Raw genomic sequence first — 17,755 nt, forward strand, 5'->3', positions numbered from 1 at the left:
TAGGTCTAAGATGGGTCTCCAATCTGTCTTTCCTTGGTACCAGGAATAGCCTGGAATAAAAACCTTGACCTTGTTCTTTTGCAGGTACCTCTTGAATCGCTTTCATATCCATGAGAGCGGAAATTTGTCTTTGTGCCTCTGCCCTTTGATTTTGTGGCAGGTTTGGCAAGCTTCTCATTTTTGGAAGGGTGTGAAAGTGGAACCTGTAGCCTCCGTCTATAATGTCCAGAATCCATTTGTCTTTTGCAACAATGTGCCAGTTTTTTTAAAATAATGCCAGTTTTCCGCCCAAAGGTGCTGTCATTAAAGCTTTGTTTGGCAGGCATAGGGGGAAGTCATTGTGTCTGTTTCCTAAATGACTGTGATCCATCTTCTCCACCTCTTGGGGTTGGTTGCTTGCCACTGTCTAGCTCTGTAAGATCCTTGAGGTTGTCCTCTACCCCTTGGGCGTCTGTATCTGCCCCTTTGAGGTCTGTCCGTGGCTGGAAAGGATCAATTTTTTGAAGGCCAGTTTCTGCTGAAAAGTGGAGGTTGTACCTGCAAGAAATCTTTCACTGTTTGCATAGATTTCGCTTTTTCCTCCATTTTCTTTAGTACCTCCTCAGCTTTAACACCAAACAATACATCTTTTTGAAGTGGTGCATCTAATAACTTTGCTTTGACATGATCTGGTAAGGTTTGCTCTTTGAGCCAAGCATGTCTACGTATAACAGATTCCGTGACAGCAGCTTTACATGAGGCCTCTAAAGCATCAAAACCACACTGCAAGGTATGTTTACCCACTTGATCTGCTCCATGCAACAAATCCTGCAACTCTTTCAAATCTGGTTGTTCTGTTTGTCATTTTGCTTTTCAGCTGAGATAACAAAAACTGTTGGTACTTCAACATATGAAATTGACAGTTTAATGCCCTCATGGTTAAAGTGGCAGATGTATACACCTTTTTCCCCCACCTTTCTAATGCTCTGGAATCTCTCTGAAAGTAGAGAGTTTTTAGCAGTAGAGGCCTTTATTCCCTTGGGACCCTGTGAAATTGTTTCTGGGTCTGCAGTATGGCTTTTATAAAGGAACTAGTGAGAATCAGGAACCCGGTAATACCTGTCTGGTTTAACAGGGGCTGGAGATAAAGAATCTGGATTAAGGCTGGCTTCTGCGTACACATCATCCAAAATATCTAAAACAGGAGGGATAGCCAAGGGCCGATGCGGCGGGAGCAGTAGAAATTCCCTGAGCCTTTTCTTGGAATCCGAGTAATCTTGGCCTTCCCAGTGGAAGTGTTCCCTCAATGTATGCAGGGTTTCCCCAAAAGAGTAGTCCTCAGGGGGGGGGGGGGAATAAACTCCTCAGCATCAGAGTCTTCGAAAGGGGAATAGGCATAATCCTGGTCCTCAGAATGGTCTGAGGTAATAGAAGCCTGGTCTGAGGAAGGGTAGTCTTCCTCCAATCTGGGTCTTTTGTCAGGAGGGTTGAGAACCCCTGATGAGAATTATCAAATCCTCAGCCATTTTAAGCATCTGCTTTTTAGGCATGGGGCCTTGACAGGAGGTCTGGGGACCCTGTTTTTTAGTTTTCATGGTAGCTTTAGATTTAGTGAAGGATTTAATAGAGAAGGTGGAAGGCCTGAAGACGCCTTCAGAAATGGCAGGCCTGACTAAATTTTCAGTTTCCCCGCCAGGAGTGGCATCGGTATCTGCAGTGGGAATGGAGACAGAGGAGCCTGCTACCTCAGGTACTGAAGTCACCGGTAAAATAGTTTCATCGGTAGTCAAGGGCTGCGTAGGCGTCTCGCTGAGAACCGGAGAACAGGTAGTCGGCCTAAGCGTGGTCTCAGTACTCTGTGCAGACCTCGGATGTCGGTCCTTGTCTTTGCGTCTTTTGCTTAAAACTGGTGTCTGAGTATCCAACGACATAATTAATTTTTTTGCCAAAATATTGAAGGGCGAACTCGGCCCGGCGCTTAGTGCGCTTGTTGAACCCAGCACAAAAAACGGCAGGCCGAGACGTTGTGGTCTGGGCCCTAAGCAAGGTATACAGAAAGACTGGAAATCCTTATGCGGCATTTGCTTCTCACAAGAAATGCAATTATTAACTTTGTCTGACATCGGTCTGAGGCAAGAAAAGTTTCCCCAACTGGGTACTTGGCTTTAAAGATGACTTCGGCTGAAATACTTTTGTAAATCTCAGGAGCTGGCCAACCAGCACTTGCAAACTGCCTCTGCTTTGGGCACCGCGCGGCAATAAAGACTGAAGAAAATGGCGTCTGCTGCCTCTTTTGTACCCCTGCCACACTGACGTCAGGGAAGAAGCGACAACAACCGACGCCGGACCTAGACTTTGGAATTCGGCCGAACGAGGACCCACCTGATGGCAGGATAACCCATCTGTAATGACTGCAATGACTGCAGCTGTATGCACGATGAACATCCACCGGTTCAGAGAAGACTGAGGCCTCGCAGGTGCCAAGGCCGAGGGCTCCAAACCAGAGGACGGAGCAGAGCTCACCTGTGCCAAAGCCCCGAGGGTAAGTGTCAGAACTGACGCGGCAGTTCGACTCTCCCCCCAGAACCGAGTGTGTCAGATCAGAGACTCTTTGGACGGCACCGAAGATGTCAGGGTGGGTGGAACCGAAGTCACTCGAACAGGACTCTGCTTCACAGGTTCCACAACCATCAGATCTTCCGCCTCCGAAGGCCTGGGTAGGCTTGGAGGAGTAGTCACAGGCAATGGGTCGGGAACAGGCCTCGAACCCAGTTGGGATGAAGCAGAGAGCAGTTTAGCCAATGCCAGGTTCTCCAAGAGCCTCTGCACCACACGGCCCACATCAATATCAGACACCCTCGAAGAGTGGGTCGAAGGGGCCGAAGAAGCTACAGACCTAAGTATTGGAGATTTTAAAGTCTCAGAGACCGGCTCCAAAACCAAAGGTTGGCTCCGAATCATTGGTTCGGCACACGGTCCCGAAGACCTAGGAACCAGTGACTGCACCTTAACAAAGGTGCTCGGAGCCAAAGACTTAGACTCCGAAGACACCAGAGATGACTGACCCTTTCGAAAATTTGAGAGGTCTGGTCGAACTTGTCCAAAGCTTCCTGAAACTCCAATGTTGAGACCTCGATCAGTTTCCTACGTCTCTCTAACAAAACTCTGCCACTAAGAGTGGCAGATGGAACAATCTTTCTGCAAATGAAGAGGTCCCAAACAAACACAAGAAATGTGGTTATCTGTGATTGACATTTTTTGACCACAATCACCTTTTAAATCCGGACTTTTGGTCAGCCATCATGTCCAAGAGAAAGCACAATTACCAGATCCCTGTTAATATCAAGTACAACAGTACAATCCAATAATCCAATAACAATCTTGCCAAAAAGTGGGATAGGGAAGAAAACTGACCGATCCCTGCACAAGTATAGCAAAGGATGTAACCAACTGAAGAGAGGGCAAGGCCCAAGAGCAACTCGCTCCAATAAATAAATAAAAAATATATATATATATATAAATAAATATATATATAAATAAATATATATATATAAATAAATATATATATATAAATAAATATATATATATAAATATATATATAAATAAATATATATATATAAATAAATAAATATATAAATAAATATATATATATATAAATAAATATATATATATATAAATAAATAAATATATAAATAAATATATATATATATATATAAATAAATATATATATATATATATATAAATAAATATATATATATATATATATATAAATAAATAAATATATAAATAAATATATATATATAAATAAATATAAATATATATAAATATATATATATATATATATATATATATATATAAAGTAAACTTGGCTGTAGAAAATACTTCTTAATAAACCTTCACTGGCCTGAGCACACTGAAGACTTGCGATCCGTTGCAGCGGCAAACTAGATCTGGGGGTTATTCAGGGAGCATCATGGGATAGGTACTGTGCCTCGAGCTACTGAAAAATCTTGAGCTTGGAAAACGGCCGACTCGGGGCTGATGGATCTGCTCCATACCCATGTGCAAGAACAAACGGCCATCGATGGTTTTGTTGAGGTATCAAGATTCCTTTCTACAACTAAGCTTCAAAATAAATCTGAATGTCACTGCTACAAAATCATTTTCTTCTACCTAGTCCAACATAGTGAGCTACAGACAGACTGACAATACATACAAGCAAACAGAGCATCAAGATCTTCTGAACAGAAGTCAAACATGCAAATTTCAAAGTAAGAGTGGTGCAAAGGCTACAAAGACTCATACTATCAATAATGCAAAAGAATTCTTTGACAATAAAAAAAGGCTAAAATACTTACGGATCATAGCATCCATACGCACAAGGCAGCAGATAAAGTTATCAAAATCTATATTTCCATTTTCATCAGAATATCTGCGTGTGATTAGTTTCACCACCTCTTCGTTAAGATCAAAACCTTCAAAGTAGAGAGAAGAATGTCAGACACTGACTGCAATCAGCACATTACTTTTGCAGCCTACCCTCTCACTAATCCAGATCACCTGCACAATGATGCTATGAGATTTGCAAATAGGACCAGGTAGTGTAAAATGAAGTAATGTGGGGTCAATGTATTTCCACAATGCACATATCCTCACCTGCTGCACGCAACGCTGCTGGTAATTCATCAGCAGATATAGCACCAGATCTGTCGGTATCATACTGCTTGTATATACACTGTTACAAGAAAAAGAAAAATAAACATGACATCACATAAATGTGCACAAAAGAAAATGAAGTGACATAGTATCTGCAACAAAGGCAAAAGTACACCATACCTGCCAAGCCTTAACATTATTCCAAAGATACTTAAATTCAACAAAACCCAGCTTGCCAGTGCTGTCACTCTGAATAAAGGTTAGTTAAGAAGCAACCACATGTTAAAATGCCAGACACACAAAATTACATTGTTTAAAAATATTTGAAAACTGCAGTAGGCTCTAGTTGAGTGCTACAGCACTAAACGTGGAACCCTGACTGTGACCCAGAGAACACAGGACCAAAAAGTGAACCAGTTTTTAGATAAAAGTCTGCAAAAGAGGGCAACAGTGAGAAGCTTAAGCCACCTTGCACTTCTTGGGAGAAGGAAGTGAAGCCTGGCTTACTGCCATCTTAGCACATAATGGATGCACAGTACCCACTACAGAAAATCACCAGCAGCACTGGAACCACATCACAGGTGCTCACACCCTGAAGTTTGCGCTACAGCCAGAACAAGCATGCACATAAGTAGTTCTGTTCACAACCTGTATTGCAGCCACCCCCAGAAGCAGTCACAAAATTGCATCACACTGCATTCAATCAAATGCAAGATACTTGCACAACCACTGAGACACTTAATTAGGGTGGGTCTGATTCTTGACATCTCTGCAATTTTATGGAATGCAAGTCCATAACAGTATCTCCAAAGTTCTTCTCAATGATATTATCGAGATCTACATGTGTACATATTTACATACATTTACATATACACACAAGCTTTAGGAGCCGCAAAAAAATGTTATGTACTCACCACAGCTAGGCATCCATTTTCATTTCTTCCTCAACCCATGGGTTCCGATTCAATTCTCAGATCCCACCTCTGCTGCATACTCCAGACTTCAGATCCAGCTCTTGAGTTCCCCCCTCTACCCTGAATGCTCTATTCCATCCCAATTACCTTGGATAGGGTTTGCTGCCATATATGCCCTATAGCTAAAAGACAAGAACAGACGATTAAGGAAGGGCTCAAACCTAGAACTTTTAGTTATGTACTTACCATAACTTTAGATGTATGGGATCCATCTCGCCTACATTCTCTACAGATGGGTTTGGAGCCGACACTAGACTACAACTCGGCCGCTATACAATAGAATGCAGTCTCTTGGTTGAGTTACCTCATATCCCAGGATGCACCACTACTGCTTCCCCAGATCTTGTTTGTCCGCACACATGCACACACACATAGACTGTTGTTATAACATTGCCAGGTGTTTCAAGAGAGGAAACAGTTGAATTCGGATCGTCCGGTCTCTTCTGGCCTACAAGGCAGGGGGAAGGAAGGTGGGTTATTAGGAATGTAGGCGAGATGGATCCCATACATCTAAAGTTATGGTAAGTACATAACTAAAAGATGTAATGTGATCCTATCTCGCCTACATTCTCTACAGATGGGACAGCGTCCCTAGCACCTAATTCCTGGGTGGCTCTGGAAAACGGTCCGGAGAACCGTGGAACCGAAGGAAGCTCGACCCCTAGATGCCACATCCAATTTGTAGTGAGAAATAAAGGTGTGTAGAGAAGACCACGTAGCAGCCGCACAGATGTCATTAGAGAGCTTGGAATGAAAGGCTGCCGAAGTGGCCATAGCCCTGGTAGAATGAGCTTTCACTGGAACTGTAAGCTCCTTATTTGAAATGCGATAAATATATGACTGATACAGTCTCTGATCCACTTGGCAATAGTGACTTTCGTGACGGCTTTGCCCAATTTACTGTCCAAAAAGGACACAAACAGTTGATCTGATTTTCGTGCTTGGTGTGTCCTATCCAAATAGAAACGTAATTGTCTGTGCACGTCTAAGCTGTGAAAGGTATACTCAGCTCTGTTTGTATACTTAGGGAAAAAAAACGGTAATTCCAGTGATTGTTGCAAACAAAAGTTAGAACAAACCTTTGGTACAAAGGATGGGTTTGGTCTAAGAGATACTCTATCCTTGTGAAATACCAGGTATGGTGGTTTGACACAGGTTTATACTAGGCTATCTGCCCTAAGGCATTTATAAGCCTAGCCCAAAGTTTTGTGGCTTACGCCACCCCTTATGTTAAAAAATACTGTGCCCATTAGTTTGTTGTGCCTCTGTCCAGCAGTGACAGAGATGATTCCCGGGGTAAATCTACGATCTCCCAGCCACCGGTCAAGATTTCTCTTGAACAGAGCCAGCGAGGTGCTCTGCCTCACATGGACCGGGATTTTATTCCACAGCATAGGGAGTCTCTGGGTGACAAATCTATCCCTCCAGCATGTCCTATTTATATCAGTGCTAAGGTTTAAGTCGCTTGCTCTAGTGGATCTGGTAGATTTGGATTTTTTGAGGTGGAGCATGTCCATTAATTCCGGGTTGGACATGGCCTTGTATGTCAGGCACAGGTCACCTCTGAGCAGACAGTATGCGACTGAATAGAGCTGGAGTTTCTTCAGTCTGGCAGCATATGACAGATTTTGGAGTCCCTTTATCCTTTTGGTGAGGAACTTTTGGGGTCTCTCCAATTGCTGCAGGTGTCGGGTGAGATACATCCCGAATGAGGCATTGTATTCGATCATTGGTCTAATAAGTGAAGAGTACAGGGGAACAATGACCTCACTTGATCTGGATGTGAATCCCTTCATGATCAGGTGGGCAATGTAGAAGGTCTTTCTAACCACTTTAGCAATGTGAGTGTCAAAAGAAAGGCCACGGTTAACCTGGGTCCCCAGGTCCCTGATAACCTCTTCTGTGCTTAGTGGATTGCCACCTATATGGTAGCTTGGGGTTACCTTGTTTTTCCCGAAGGGTATGACCATACATTTTTTGTCATTTAACTTCAGGCCATGGCTCTGGCACCAGCTATCAGTTTCCGTGAGACCCCTCTGAAGGATATCTGTGTCCGATGTACTTTCCACTATGGCGCCCAGTTTGCAGTCATCTGCAAACTTTGTCAGCCATAGTCCTCCTATGTTTGCCTGTACTGAGAAGTAGATGCCGAACAACAGGGGGCCAAGGACTGAGCCCTGTGGGACACCACTTGTGACCGGCTTGGAGTCTGACATGGCGCCAGCAACTCTAACCCTGTGGGTTCTGTCCTTTAGCCAGTTTGCAACCCATCTTGACATATGGGTTTACATTTAAGCTGGTAAGTTTCTCTATAATACCCGAGTGGGGTATTGTGTCAAAAGCTTTTGCAAGGTCAAGGTAGGCTGTATCGACTGCCTTTCCCTCATCAATGGCCTTGGTGACTGTTTCGAAGAAGTCGACCAAGTTCAAAAGGCATGATCTGCCCTTGACTAAGCCAAACTGGGTCGGGTCCAATGTCTGCAAGTCCCCTATGTCTTTGTTTATGAGTTCTATTATGATCCTCTCCATAGCTTTGCAGACCAGGCTTGTTAAGCTTATGGGGCGGTAATTACCAGGGTCCGTAGAGGCACCGCCTTTGTGGAGTGGGACCACAGTTGCCGTACGCCACTCCTTGGGCACGTATCCTGTGGCAAGGCTAAGATTAAACAGCTGCCTTATGTGCGGGTTTAAGTTCCTCGTTGAGTTCGTGTAGCACACAGCCGGGGACACCATCCGGTCCCATTGATGCTGTGTTTTTAGCTTTAGAGAGCAGCTTTCACCTGCGCATTTGAGATGTCTGGGAGGCTACACTCCGCTGGGATAGTTATCTCTCCTTTTGGGGAGGAGAGGGGGGTGAAGTTTGCACTGAACCTGTCTGCCAGTATGTTGGCAATGTCTGTGGGTTCAGTGATTTTTGTATAATTTTGGACTAATTCTGAGCATATCTGGGAGTTTCCACCCAGGTTTCTAACATAGCTGAAGAAGGCCTTATATGATTGTCTTTTGAATCTATGGCAATTTTTCTCTCAAAGTTGGCCTTGGATGATTTTATGAGTGCTTGTATTTTTTTTACTAATAATGAACAAGGGTGTCTTCTCTTATGGATTTTGCTCTATCATGTAACGGCTTTCTCCTCTTATTGTAAAGTTTGTTTATGGCTGGGGTCCACCAGACTGGAAGTTTGCCCTTGGTGGAAAGAGTCTTGGTTTTATTAGGGATTGCCTGATCCATGCAGTCCTGGAGGTGTTCATAGAAGGCATTTGTAAGGGCTTCCGCAGCTTGGGTTGTGGTTTCCACTGGCTCGGGGGCCTTGAAGGATACCACACCAGTCTTGAGTAGTGTGAAGTTTGCTTTAGAGAAGTTCTTCACTGTGGTTTTTTGTTTGGGGTGGGGGCAGGATGTGGATTTCCAGTGAGATTAGTTTGTGATCTGATCTCACCAATAAGGGATATACTTCCGGTGTGGAGCATTTTGTCCCCATGTTTGTGATGATGAGATCTAGTATATTTTCTCCTCTTGTGGGAACGGTGACTAGTTGTTCCATGGCATTTGAATTTATGAACTCCAGGAACCTTTGGGCTAGAAAGTTGGGGCTTGAGTAATGTTCCCAGTCTATATTCGGGTAGTTGAAGTCACCCAATATAATGGTGTTTGGAGATACATTTATACCCTCCAGTGTCTTCAGGAAGGCTGTGTGGGGTTCCTGAGTTTGAGAGGGTGGCCTGTAGCATGCTACAAATTGTAGAGCAGTTTTGCCTATGGTTAATTGCACCTGGATGGTTTCCGATGCTTCGTGCGTTGCCACCAACCTGGAGGTGTGGGTATCCTTTATGAATATGGATACACCCCCTCCTTTTGTGGTGTGGTCCGGGTTTTGGGGCCAGAACGCATGATATGAGGTAAAACCTGATAGTGCTGGGGTGCTCTCAGGAGCCTTGGACCAGGTTTCAGTCACAGCACAGACATCGATGTTCTCCATACTGAGAAGGGCCTCGAGTGCGTGCATTTTGAGATTTAGACTTCTGGGCATTGAGCAGCATTACCCTTAGTTTCTTCCCATTTTTGTTTTCTAGGGTGGTAGGTTTAGAATTTGAGCCTTGCCTAAAAAAGGCACTATGGGGGTGGCAAGAGCCTTAGCCAATATCCGGAATCCCAGGGGAGACAGGTGCAAGCCGTCCCTTGCGAAGCAGCGTGGCTTGTCAAGCATGTCATCCCAGGCAGACAGACACTGGATCCCCTTTGAATGACACCAGAAATTAAGCCAATTGTTAAAGCTGATCATCTTGTCTATGTTGTGGCATCATTCTTGGTGAAGGAAGGATACTGCTCAGGGTCACGGTCAGGGTCATATACCTGCCTGGGCTACATAATCAGAGAGCTCCTCTATGTCTCTTTTCATCTAGTCCATGGAGGTACGTCTCAGGTCGTTCACACCAGCATGGACAATGACTGTCATATTTGTACTTGCTGTGGAGTGACCCGAATGCTTGTGTTATGTGACGGATTCTAGCGCCCTATAGGCAGCTTACTGCGACCCTCTCTTTGTTCAGCCTGGTGAGTGGGACGTCAGTGTGTCTGACTATGGAGTCACCTATGACAAGTATGTTTAGTGTTGTATTTGGCCTTAAGGGCTGTGACTGCTTTGCACACTGATTTTATGGTTTATGTGTTGCCTGTGGTGTGTCATGAGGTGGCAGTTGCTTGGGTGTCTGCTTTGGAGGCCTCTGCTGTTTAGGTAAATTTTTGCTCAGAGCCTCCAAGTATGACTGTGTGTTGATGTGTTTGATTCATTGTTGTGATAGCTTTATGTGAGACTGGTTTTGTGGTGTGTGTAGTTGCCTTCTCCTCCTGTCTGGTCTTGCCAGTCCTGAGTTGAGAGAGCTCAGCCTCCAGTTTGGCTAAATAGCTGCATCTCTCGCAAGTATTTGTGTTATGTGGGAGGAGGAGAGGGTTGTCTGTGTACATGAGGCAATTGTAACATTGCCTCAATATTCCCAAATTCACCAACTGGACAGGAGAGGACGCCAGCATTTGGCCCTTCGACATGCTAGAGAAATTAAGAAGTTAGGGGTGTAACTGAATAAGAGAGGACTTAGTAAGGAAGTGGGTACTCCTGGGGGGGGGGGGGATTTTGCTAGTGAGGAACTTTGTATAATAGAGAAGTGCTAAACCTGAAAAGAAGATGCTTTTAAGACGAGTGCTGAGCTTTTTTTTTTTTTTTTTTTTGAGGGGGGAAAAAAAAAGCTTTTAGGAACAAGTGCTGCGCTTTTTATTTAAGGGATATACTGTTTAGATTACTAGTAGAGCAGTTCTAAGGGAAAAAGTGAAGAACAGACTTTATGGAGCCAGAAAAAGTTTAACCTTGTTAAACCAGCGCTGCCCGATGCTGCTCTAGTGGCAACTCCGCACTAAAGCACTCTAAAGCGTGCTTGATAGCAGGGGCTGGAAGGAGCCAGGAATTGACCCAAAACAGCCAATAAAACTACAGTTTCAAGTCAGTAACCACTCCCACGGGGGGGCAGGGAAGCAGCTCAATGTTTTTCACTGCCACTGATCAACAGAGAGACTTTCCTTTAGCCCAAGCAAAAATGGCCTCACAGAAACTTACATAACAGTTCAGGAACAGCAAGCCTGTAACTGAACTTTTTTAAATCTCAGAAAAGTGGGAAAAAAGCAAGATTTTTTTTTTGTTTTTGTTTTTTCAGAGATAGCAGAGGTTCACAAGTAATATCAAGTTATAACAGTGCAGTAAATGACCCCACACAAGATTGCTAGGCCACAGACAGAAAATATGCAAGTTTTGAGAAAAAAACGATTTTAAAATTAAGTGCAAACAGGAAATTCAGTAAACAGCTTTTGGTTGTGCTCTAAATACAGCTACTAACGCAGAAATCAAGTTTAACAAGCCAGAAAATGCTCAAACTAGGCAACTATGCAGAGAAACTTATCAAATAAACAGAGGAAGGCTTGAAGTTCTGAAACTCGCCTGGCTGAAGTAATAGCAACTACAAGGGCAGTCTTTCAAGAAAGAAATTTTAAGTCACAGGTTGCTGCCGGCTCAAAGGGAGGTGCGGTTAATGCACCTAACACTAAGTTAAGGTCCCACAGTGGTGTGGGATGAGATATAGGGGGCCATAGAAGCCAAGCTCCTTTAATAAAAGCTTTGCACAACTTGTTGCTCATTAAAGGTGGCTCTATGCTCTCGTGAAAATTGGAAATAGCCGCCAATTGAACTTTGATGGTAGACACCGAACAACCCTGGTTGAACAGGGAAGTTAAAAACTTCAGAACCTCTGACACAGAGGCTGTCATAGGGTCTAATCCTCGGAGTTGGGCCTAAATAGCAAACCTCTTCCATTTACTGCTATACATCTTTTTAGTAGAAGTCTTGTGGGCTGAGGACAAAATATGCATGACTTCAGGGTCGAAAGAATGGCTCCTAACTATGGTCGGAAGAGGAGTAGCCACGCTGCTAGCTTCAATGAATGGAGGGGACTGATGGAGCTGTCCTGACTGATGCGTCAAGAGGTCCGGAACTTGGTCCAGGAACCAGGGACCTTCCAACGCATATTTGTGAAGAAAGGGGAACCAGACTTGACGAGGCCAGTATGGGGCGATTAGAATCATTTTGCTTTCCAAGCGAATCGCCTTCTGAATCACCTTGGGGAGAACAGGAACCGGTGGAAAGGTGTATAGCAGACCGGGGGGCCAAGCTTGGACCAGAGCATCCTTGGGATCTCCCCCAGAACTGGGGTGAGAGAAGAACTGCTGGCATTTTGCGTTGAGGGGAGTTGCAAAGAGATCGCAACATGGAGTTCCCCATCTCACGAAAATCTGTTACCACTCTGTCGTTCAAGGACCATTCGTGAGGGGAGAGAAAAGTCCTGCTCAGTCTGTCGGCTATCACATTGGATGTCCCCGGAATGTGTGTTGCCACCAGAAAACGTTTGGTAGCAATCGCCCAATCCCATACCTTCATGGCCTCTCTGCAAAGGGGGTAAGACCTGGTCCCTCCTTGCTTGTTCAAGTACCAGACTACCGACATGTTGTCGGACTGAATGGCAATCTTACCCTGGGGGAGGTGATCGTGCAGTGCTTGTAACATTAAAAGCACCGCCCTCATTTCCAGGATATTGATGTGGAGAAGACTCGAGTGCCACGTGCCTTGGACATACTGTCCAGATAATGTCCCCCCCCACACTGTCTGGGAGGCGTCCGTAGTCAACTTGGCCGAGGGAGATGGGGGAACGAAGGGTCGCCCCTGATCCAGGTTGGAGGAAAGAAGCCACCAACGAAGATCCTGTTTGCACGTCTCCGTTATCAATATGTGGTGACTGAGGGGAAGGTCTTGATAAAACCACTGGACTGAGAAGAGCCACTGGAGTATCCTCATATGCAACCTTGCCAAGGGGACGAGAAGAATGGTGGCTGACATGGAACCCAACAGCTGCAGGACCATTCTCGCTGGAGCGCGACGTCTGAGTAGTAACGCCCGAACCTGAGACTGCAGTGTTGCTATCCTTTCTGCAGGAAGATAGACTCGTATCTGCCTTGAGTCTATTTCTGCACCAATAAACAGAATACGCTGTGATGGCAGCAATACAGATTTTGTCCAATTGAAGGTTATTTCTAAGGAGTTGACTAGGGAGATAGTGGCTGCTAGAGTTTTTAAGAGTAGATGCCTGGAGGTGGCAGTTAGGAGCCAGTCGTCTAGGTATAGAAACACCTGGAATCCTAGACTTCTCAGGTGAGCAGTCACCACTGCCAAACATTTGGTGAACACCCTGAGGGCTGTGGTGAGACCAAAGGGCAGTGCACGGAACTGGAAATGACCGTCTCCTAGGCTGAAGCGCAAGTGTCTCCTTGACGCCTGATCTATCAGAATGTGATGATAGGCGTCTGAGATCTAAGGAGCACATCCAAACACCCTTCTCCAAAAGCGGGAGAATGGATTGCAAGGTGACCATCCGGAATTTGGACTTTTTCACTGATCGGTTTAACCTGCTGAGATCCAAAATGGGCTTCAAGTCCCCGGTCTTTTTTGGTACCAAAAAGAATCTTGAGTAAGTCCCTGATCCGGTCTGATCTGCGGGGACAGGTTGGATGACTCCTTTTTGAAGCAGCTTCGAAATTTTGCTGGCTGCCAGATCCCGTTGACTGGGTGGCGGGTCCAGGATTCTTTGGGATGGTGGTGGGGGGGGGGGGGTTGAGAGAAGGGAATGGTGTAACCTCCGGCGATGATTTGGAGCACCCATTGGTCCTGAGTGATACTTTCCCCAGGCCTTTAGGTGCCTCGAAAAACGACCCCCGACTGGCTCCAGAGCTGCACAGTCGGGCACTCCTTCAGGGATGCTGGAAGGAGGAGGAGCCACGAAAGGACTCGCGGTCTCCAGTGTTGCGGGGGCCTCCGCTGCCTCTGGGACGGTGTCTCCCTGAAAAATTTCCCCCTCTGCCTCTAGAAGGGGAATCGCTCTGCTGCGACGAGTAAGGCTTTTGAGACTTACGGAACCACATTTTCCCTCCTCTTCGAGCCTTGGGATAAGGTCTGAAGGGAGTGGAAAACCAGGCCCCTATGGCAGTTAAAGTCTTACCCTCCTGTTCGCAGCGAGTCAAAGTGTCCTTTACCTTGGGTCCAAACAGAGAGGACCCATCGAAGGGGGCATCGGCAAAGGAAGACTTAAAGGCCTCCGCAAAGTGACACAGGCGTAGCCAGGCTTGTCTCCGTAGAGCAACACCTGTGCCCGCCGCTCTGCTCGCTCCTTCGGCTGCATACGAAATGAGCCTCATGGACGAGTTGGATAACGAGGACAGGGTAGCCAACTGGGAGTTAACCGTCTGGGCTAACTGCTCAGCTAAGTTACCGGAGAGGGTATCCGAAAGCTCCTTGACCAGATCCCTCTTCAGTCTCGTGAAATGCGTCAAGTAGTTCAGAGACCTTAATGTAAAGGTTGCTAAAGTAAGGGTGCGCTTCCCGTACCGATCCATGCTCCTAGACTCCTTATTAGGAGGATGGACGAACGTTGAAGCCTCTGCCACATCTTGCTGGGTGGCAGATGCCACCACCAAGGCACCTACAGCCACACCTTTGGAAAGAAAGCCCTTATCAGGGGGTGCCGAAAGGAATTTATTGGAGCGAGCTGGCACCGGTTCAACAGAGTCCGGGTGTTCCCACGCCCTTCGAGAGATCAAATCCAGAAGCTCATCGAAGGGCGGAGACACCCAGGAGGCGGAGGGCTGAGCCCCGAAGGCCTTGAGGAACACCGACTCCACAGCAGAAGGGGGTTTGGACTGCCAGTCGCCTCGTTGCTTAAGATCTCCAGGATGTCCGCAAAGGATACATCATCCGAGGACGACTTGGGGGACCCTTCCGCATCATCGAGGTCGGTATCCGAGGTGAGAGACTCAGGGGAGTCAACGTGCTTCCTCTTGCACTGTCTCTTCCTCGGAGGTTCCTCCGAAGACGCTTCGGAGGGACTTCCAGGAAGAAGGGAACCCCCGATGGGGGTAACCTCAGGCCCAAGGGCTCCGCTGTCGTGAGACAGGGGGATTGCAAAGGAGTCAGTCTCCGTGCCAAGGGAAGGTGGTGGTGAGATGGTAGAAGTGGCCAGACAGGATTTGGCCAAGGCACTCCTCATGGCCTTGAAGGCGGGACCCCCAGAGTCCTGGGATGGTTCAACCCCCAAGGCCACAACAGCAGTCGGAACTCCCGCCGCCGCACCGAGAGGGAGGCTCGGAACCGAAAGGATCGGTCCCGAAGCGTCCCCCCCGGGGCCGACAGAGGAGGTCCATACAACCCGACCCGAAGGGCGGGGTTGGAGTTAGGGTCGGAACCGACCTGACAACCTCCACCGGCTCCACCAACACCGACTCCAACGGCACCGAAGCTGTTGGAGGAGGAACCGAGATAGCAGGGTGGGAAACTGGCTCCAGAGCCGACTGGGCTGGAGCAGAGACCAACTTTTGAAAGACCGGAGACTGAAAAAGCCTTTGAAGCACCCTGTCTACATCCGAATCAGACATCCTCGACGACAGAGAAGAGACCGACCGGGTCCGAGTCGACTTCTCCGCCGGCTCCGAAAGACTGGGGGACCGTCTCCGAATGGTTTCGAGAAGTATCGGCGCCGAGGGAGATTCCACTACCACTGCAATTTCCCTCAGAGCCGATGGGGACTTCGACACCGAAGGGGAAGAGTCTGAGTGAGCAACCCTCATCGGCTCCGAAGGCAGTGGAGCCGATGGAGATGACTCGCCTCTCGACGCCCGAGCTCTCAGACTCCGGAGCCAGAGGAGTCGAGGCTGGAGACATCGAGGCAGACCATTCCACCCTCGGCTCCAAAGTCCGTGGAGCCGACGGAGAAACCTGCCTTGACTTTTTTGCTGCCGGATCAGACGGGCTGGTCGGAGCCGAAGATTTTTTCTTCCTCGAAGGGGAAGAAGAAGATAAGGCTTCCTCAAAGGAAGGGGTAATAAGCCCTTTCAAAATCAATTTTTGCTCTCGGAGCACGCGAGAGGAAAAAGCGTGGCAAACGCTACAGGATTCCTGGAGGTGCTTCGGGCCCAAGCAGTAAACACAAGGAATGGTTGTCCGTAATGGACATTTTATAATTGCACTTTGAACATTTTTTGAACCCTGATGGTCTGTGTTCCTTCGACATGGTTAAGACACTCTAAAACTTCGAGTACACACAAAAAAACTACATAAACTACACAAACTACCAACTCTAAGAAAGCGCAGGATAGGGCAAGGCCCCACTGACTCAACGGAATCCTTGTCACAAAAAATACAATTTTACCACAAACATCGTAAATACACACTCACACAAGTTGCTGTTAAAACAGCTTTTGGGTCAGTTTTTGCAGAAAACTTGACAGAAATTTATGTCACTAAGAGGTACTTAGCTCAGCCAAGTCCGAGACCACGTCTATGCTTCAGAAGCGGCAAACGAGATCTGGGGAAGCAGTAGTGGTGCATCCTGGGATATGAGGTAACTCAGCCAATAAGAGACTGCATTCTATTGTATAGCGGCCGAGTCGGAGCAGAGGGTCGGCTCCGAACCCATCTGTAGAGAATGTAGGCGAGATAAGATCACATTACATCTGTAGGCCCCAACAGGTAGTCCTATAGGTCTCTCCAGAAATACGATGAGGGATGGATAGGATGGAAGTTGAGGAAGAATGAAAATTAACAGATATCTGGTTATGAGTACACAACTTAAATCTGACGTTATCCTTTTCATTCTTCCTCAACTCATGGGACAAAGTCCTCAGCTACACTGATCTGGGGTGACCGCCATGGAAGGATAATCCAGAGTACCACCAAACCAAAGGCGGCTCTGTTTCTAAATAGAATATACCATTTTTAATGAAAGACAAAAGTATGAGCACTGGACTATGTAGCTGCTGCATAAATCTCAACAACAGATATTCTAGACCAAAAAGCAAATGAAGTAGCCAATGATCTGGTTGAATAAGCCTTAGGAGGCTTGGATAAGTCTACGCCTTGCTGAAAATAAATCCAAGAAATAGTCTGTAATCCATTTTGCTAAAGTGATCCTAGATGCTCGTAATCCTAGTCTTTTTGGTGAAAAAGAAACAAATAGTTGGTCTGATTGTCTGAAAGGGTTTTGTCCCTTGAAACAGAAATCGTAGTTGCCAGTGTATGTCAGAGATGAAGCATGTACTCTTGTTTATTCACAAAATTTGGAAAGACTGGTAAATTAATATATTATTTTCAGTGATCACTTTGGGAAGAAAAGGATTTGTCCATAAAGTAACCCTTTCAAGGAAAATGATGTAAGGGGGTTTTGAAGAGAGCCTGGAGATAATATATCCTCTTAACAGAAGTAATGGCTACTAAGAAGGCTGTTTTCCATGAAAGGAATTTAAAAAAAAAAAAAGTCATGTACTCACCATAACGCTCCATCTGAGTAGTTATACTTCATTTTTCTGCAACCTGTGGGTATTCGGATCCATATCGGATTCGAGTCGGCAACTTTTCAAACATCTGCTCTGAGCTCCAAGCTCCTCCCCCTTACCCATAACCCATCACCATCTCCTACCTTCCCTCAGATCGAGTTTGCCACTACTCAATCAGAAACTCAATTTTATAACAAACCTTGAGCAGGTTCAAGGGAAGAAGGGTGGGA

General features: G+C 46.1%; 1 protein-coding gene across 3 annotated transcripts in view; it reads right to left on the reverse strand.

Moving 5' to 3' along the window:
* Window positions 1-17,755, reverse strand: part of CAPNS1 (calpain small subunit 1) — an 855,931-nt gene that overhangs the window by 290,885 nt on the left and 547,291 nt on the right. For all 3 annotated transcript variants that reach the window (XM_044054119.1, XM_044054033.1, XM_044054195.1), the window contains exons 7-9: window positions 4,816-4,884; window positions 4,636-4,714; window positions 4,338-4,454 (exon numbers count right to left, since the gene is read on the reverse strand). In XM_044054119.1, the coding sequence (XP_043910054.1) occupies window positions 4,338-4,454; window positions 4,636-4,714; window positions 4,816-4,884 (265 nt within the window). The remainder of the gene's footprint in view (window positions 1-4,337; window positions 4,455-4,635; window positions 4,715-4,815; window positions 4,885-17,755) is intronic.

This window comes from Protopterus annectens, chromosome 1.part0 (assembly GCF_019279795.1).
Source record: "Protopterus annectens isolate FY-2018-M chromosome 1.part0, PAN1.0, whole genome shotgun sequence".
Taxonomy (NCBI): Eukaryota; Metazoa; Chordata; order Ceratodontiformes; family Protopteridae; genus Protopterus; species Protopterus annectens.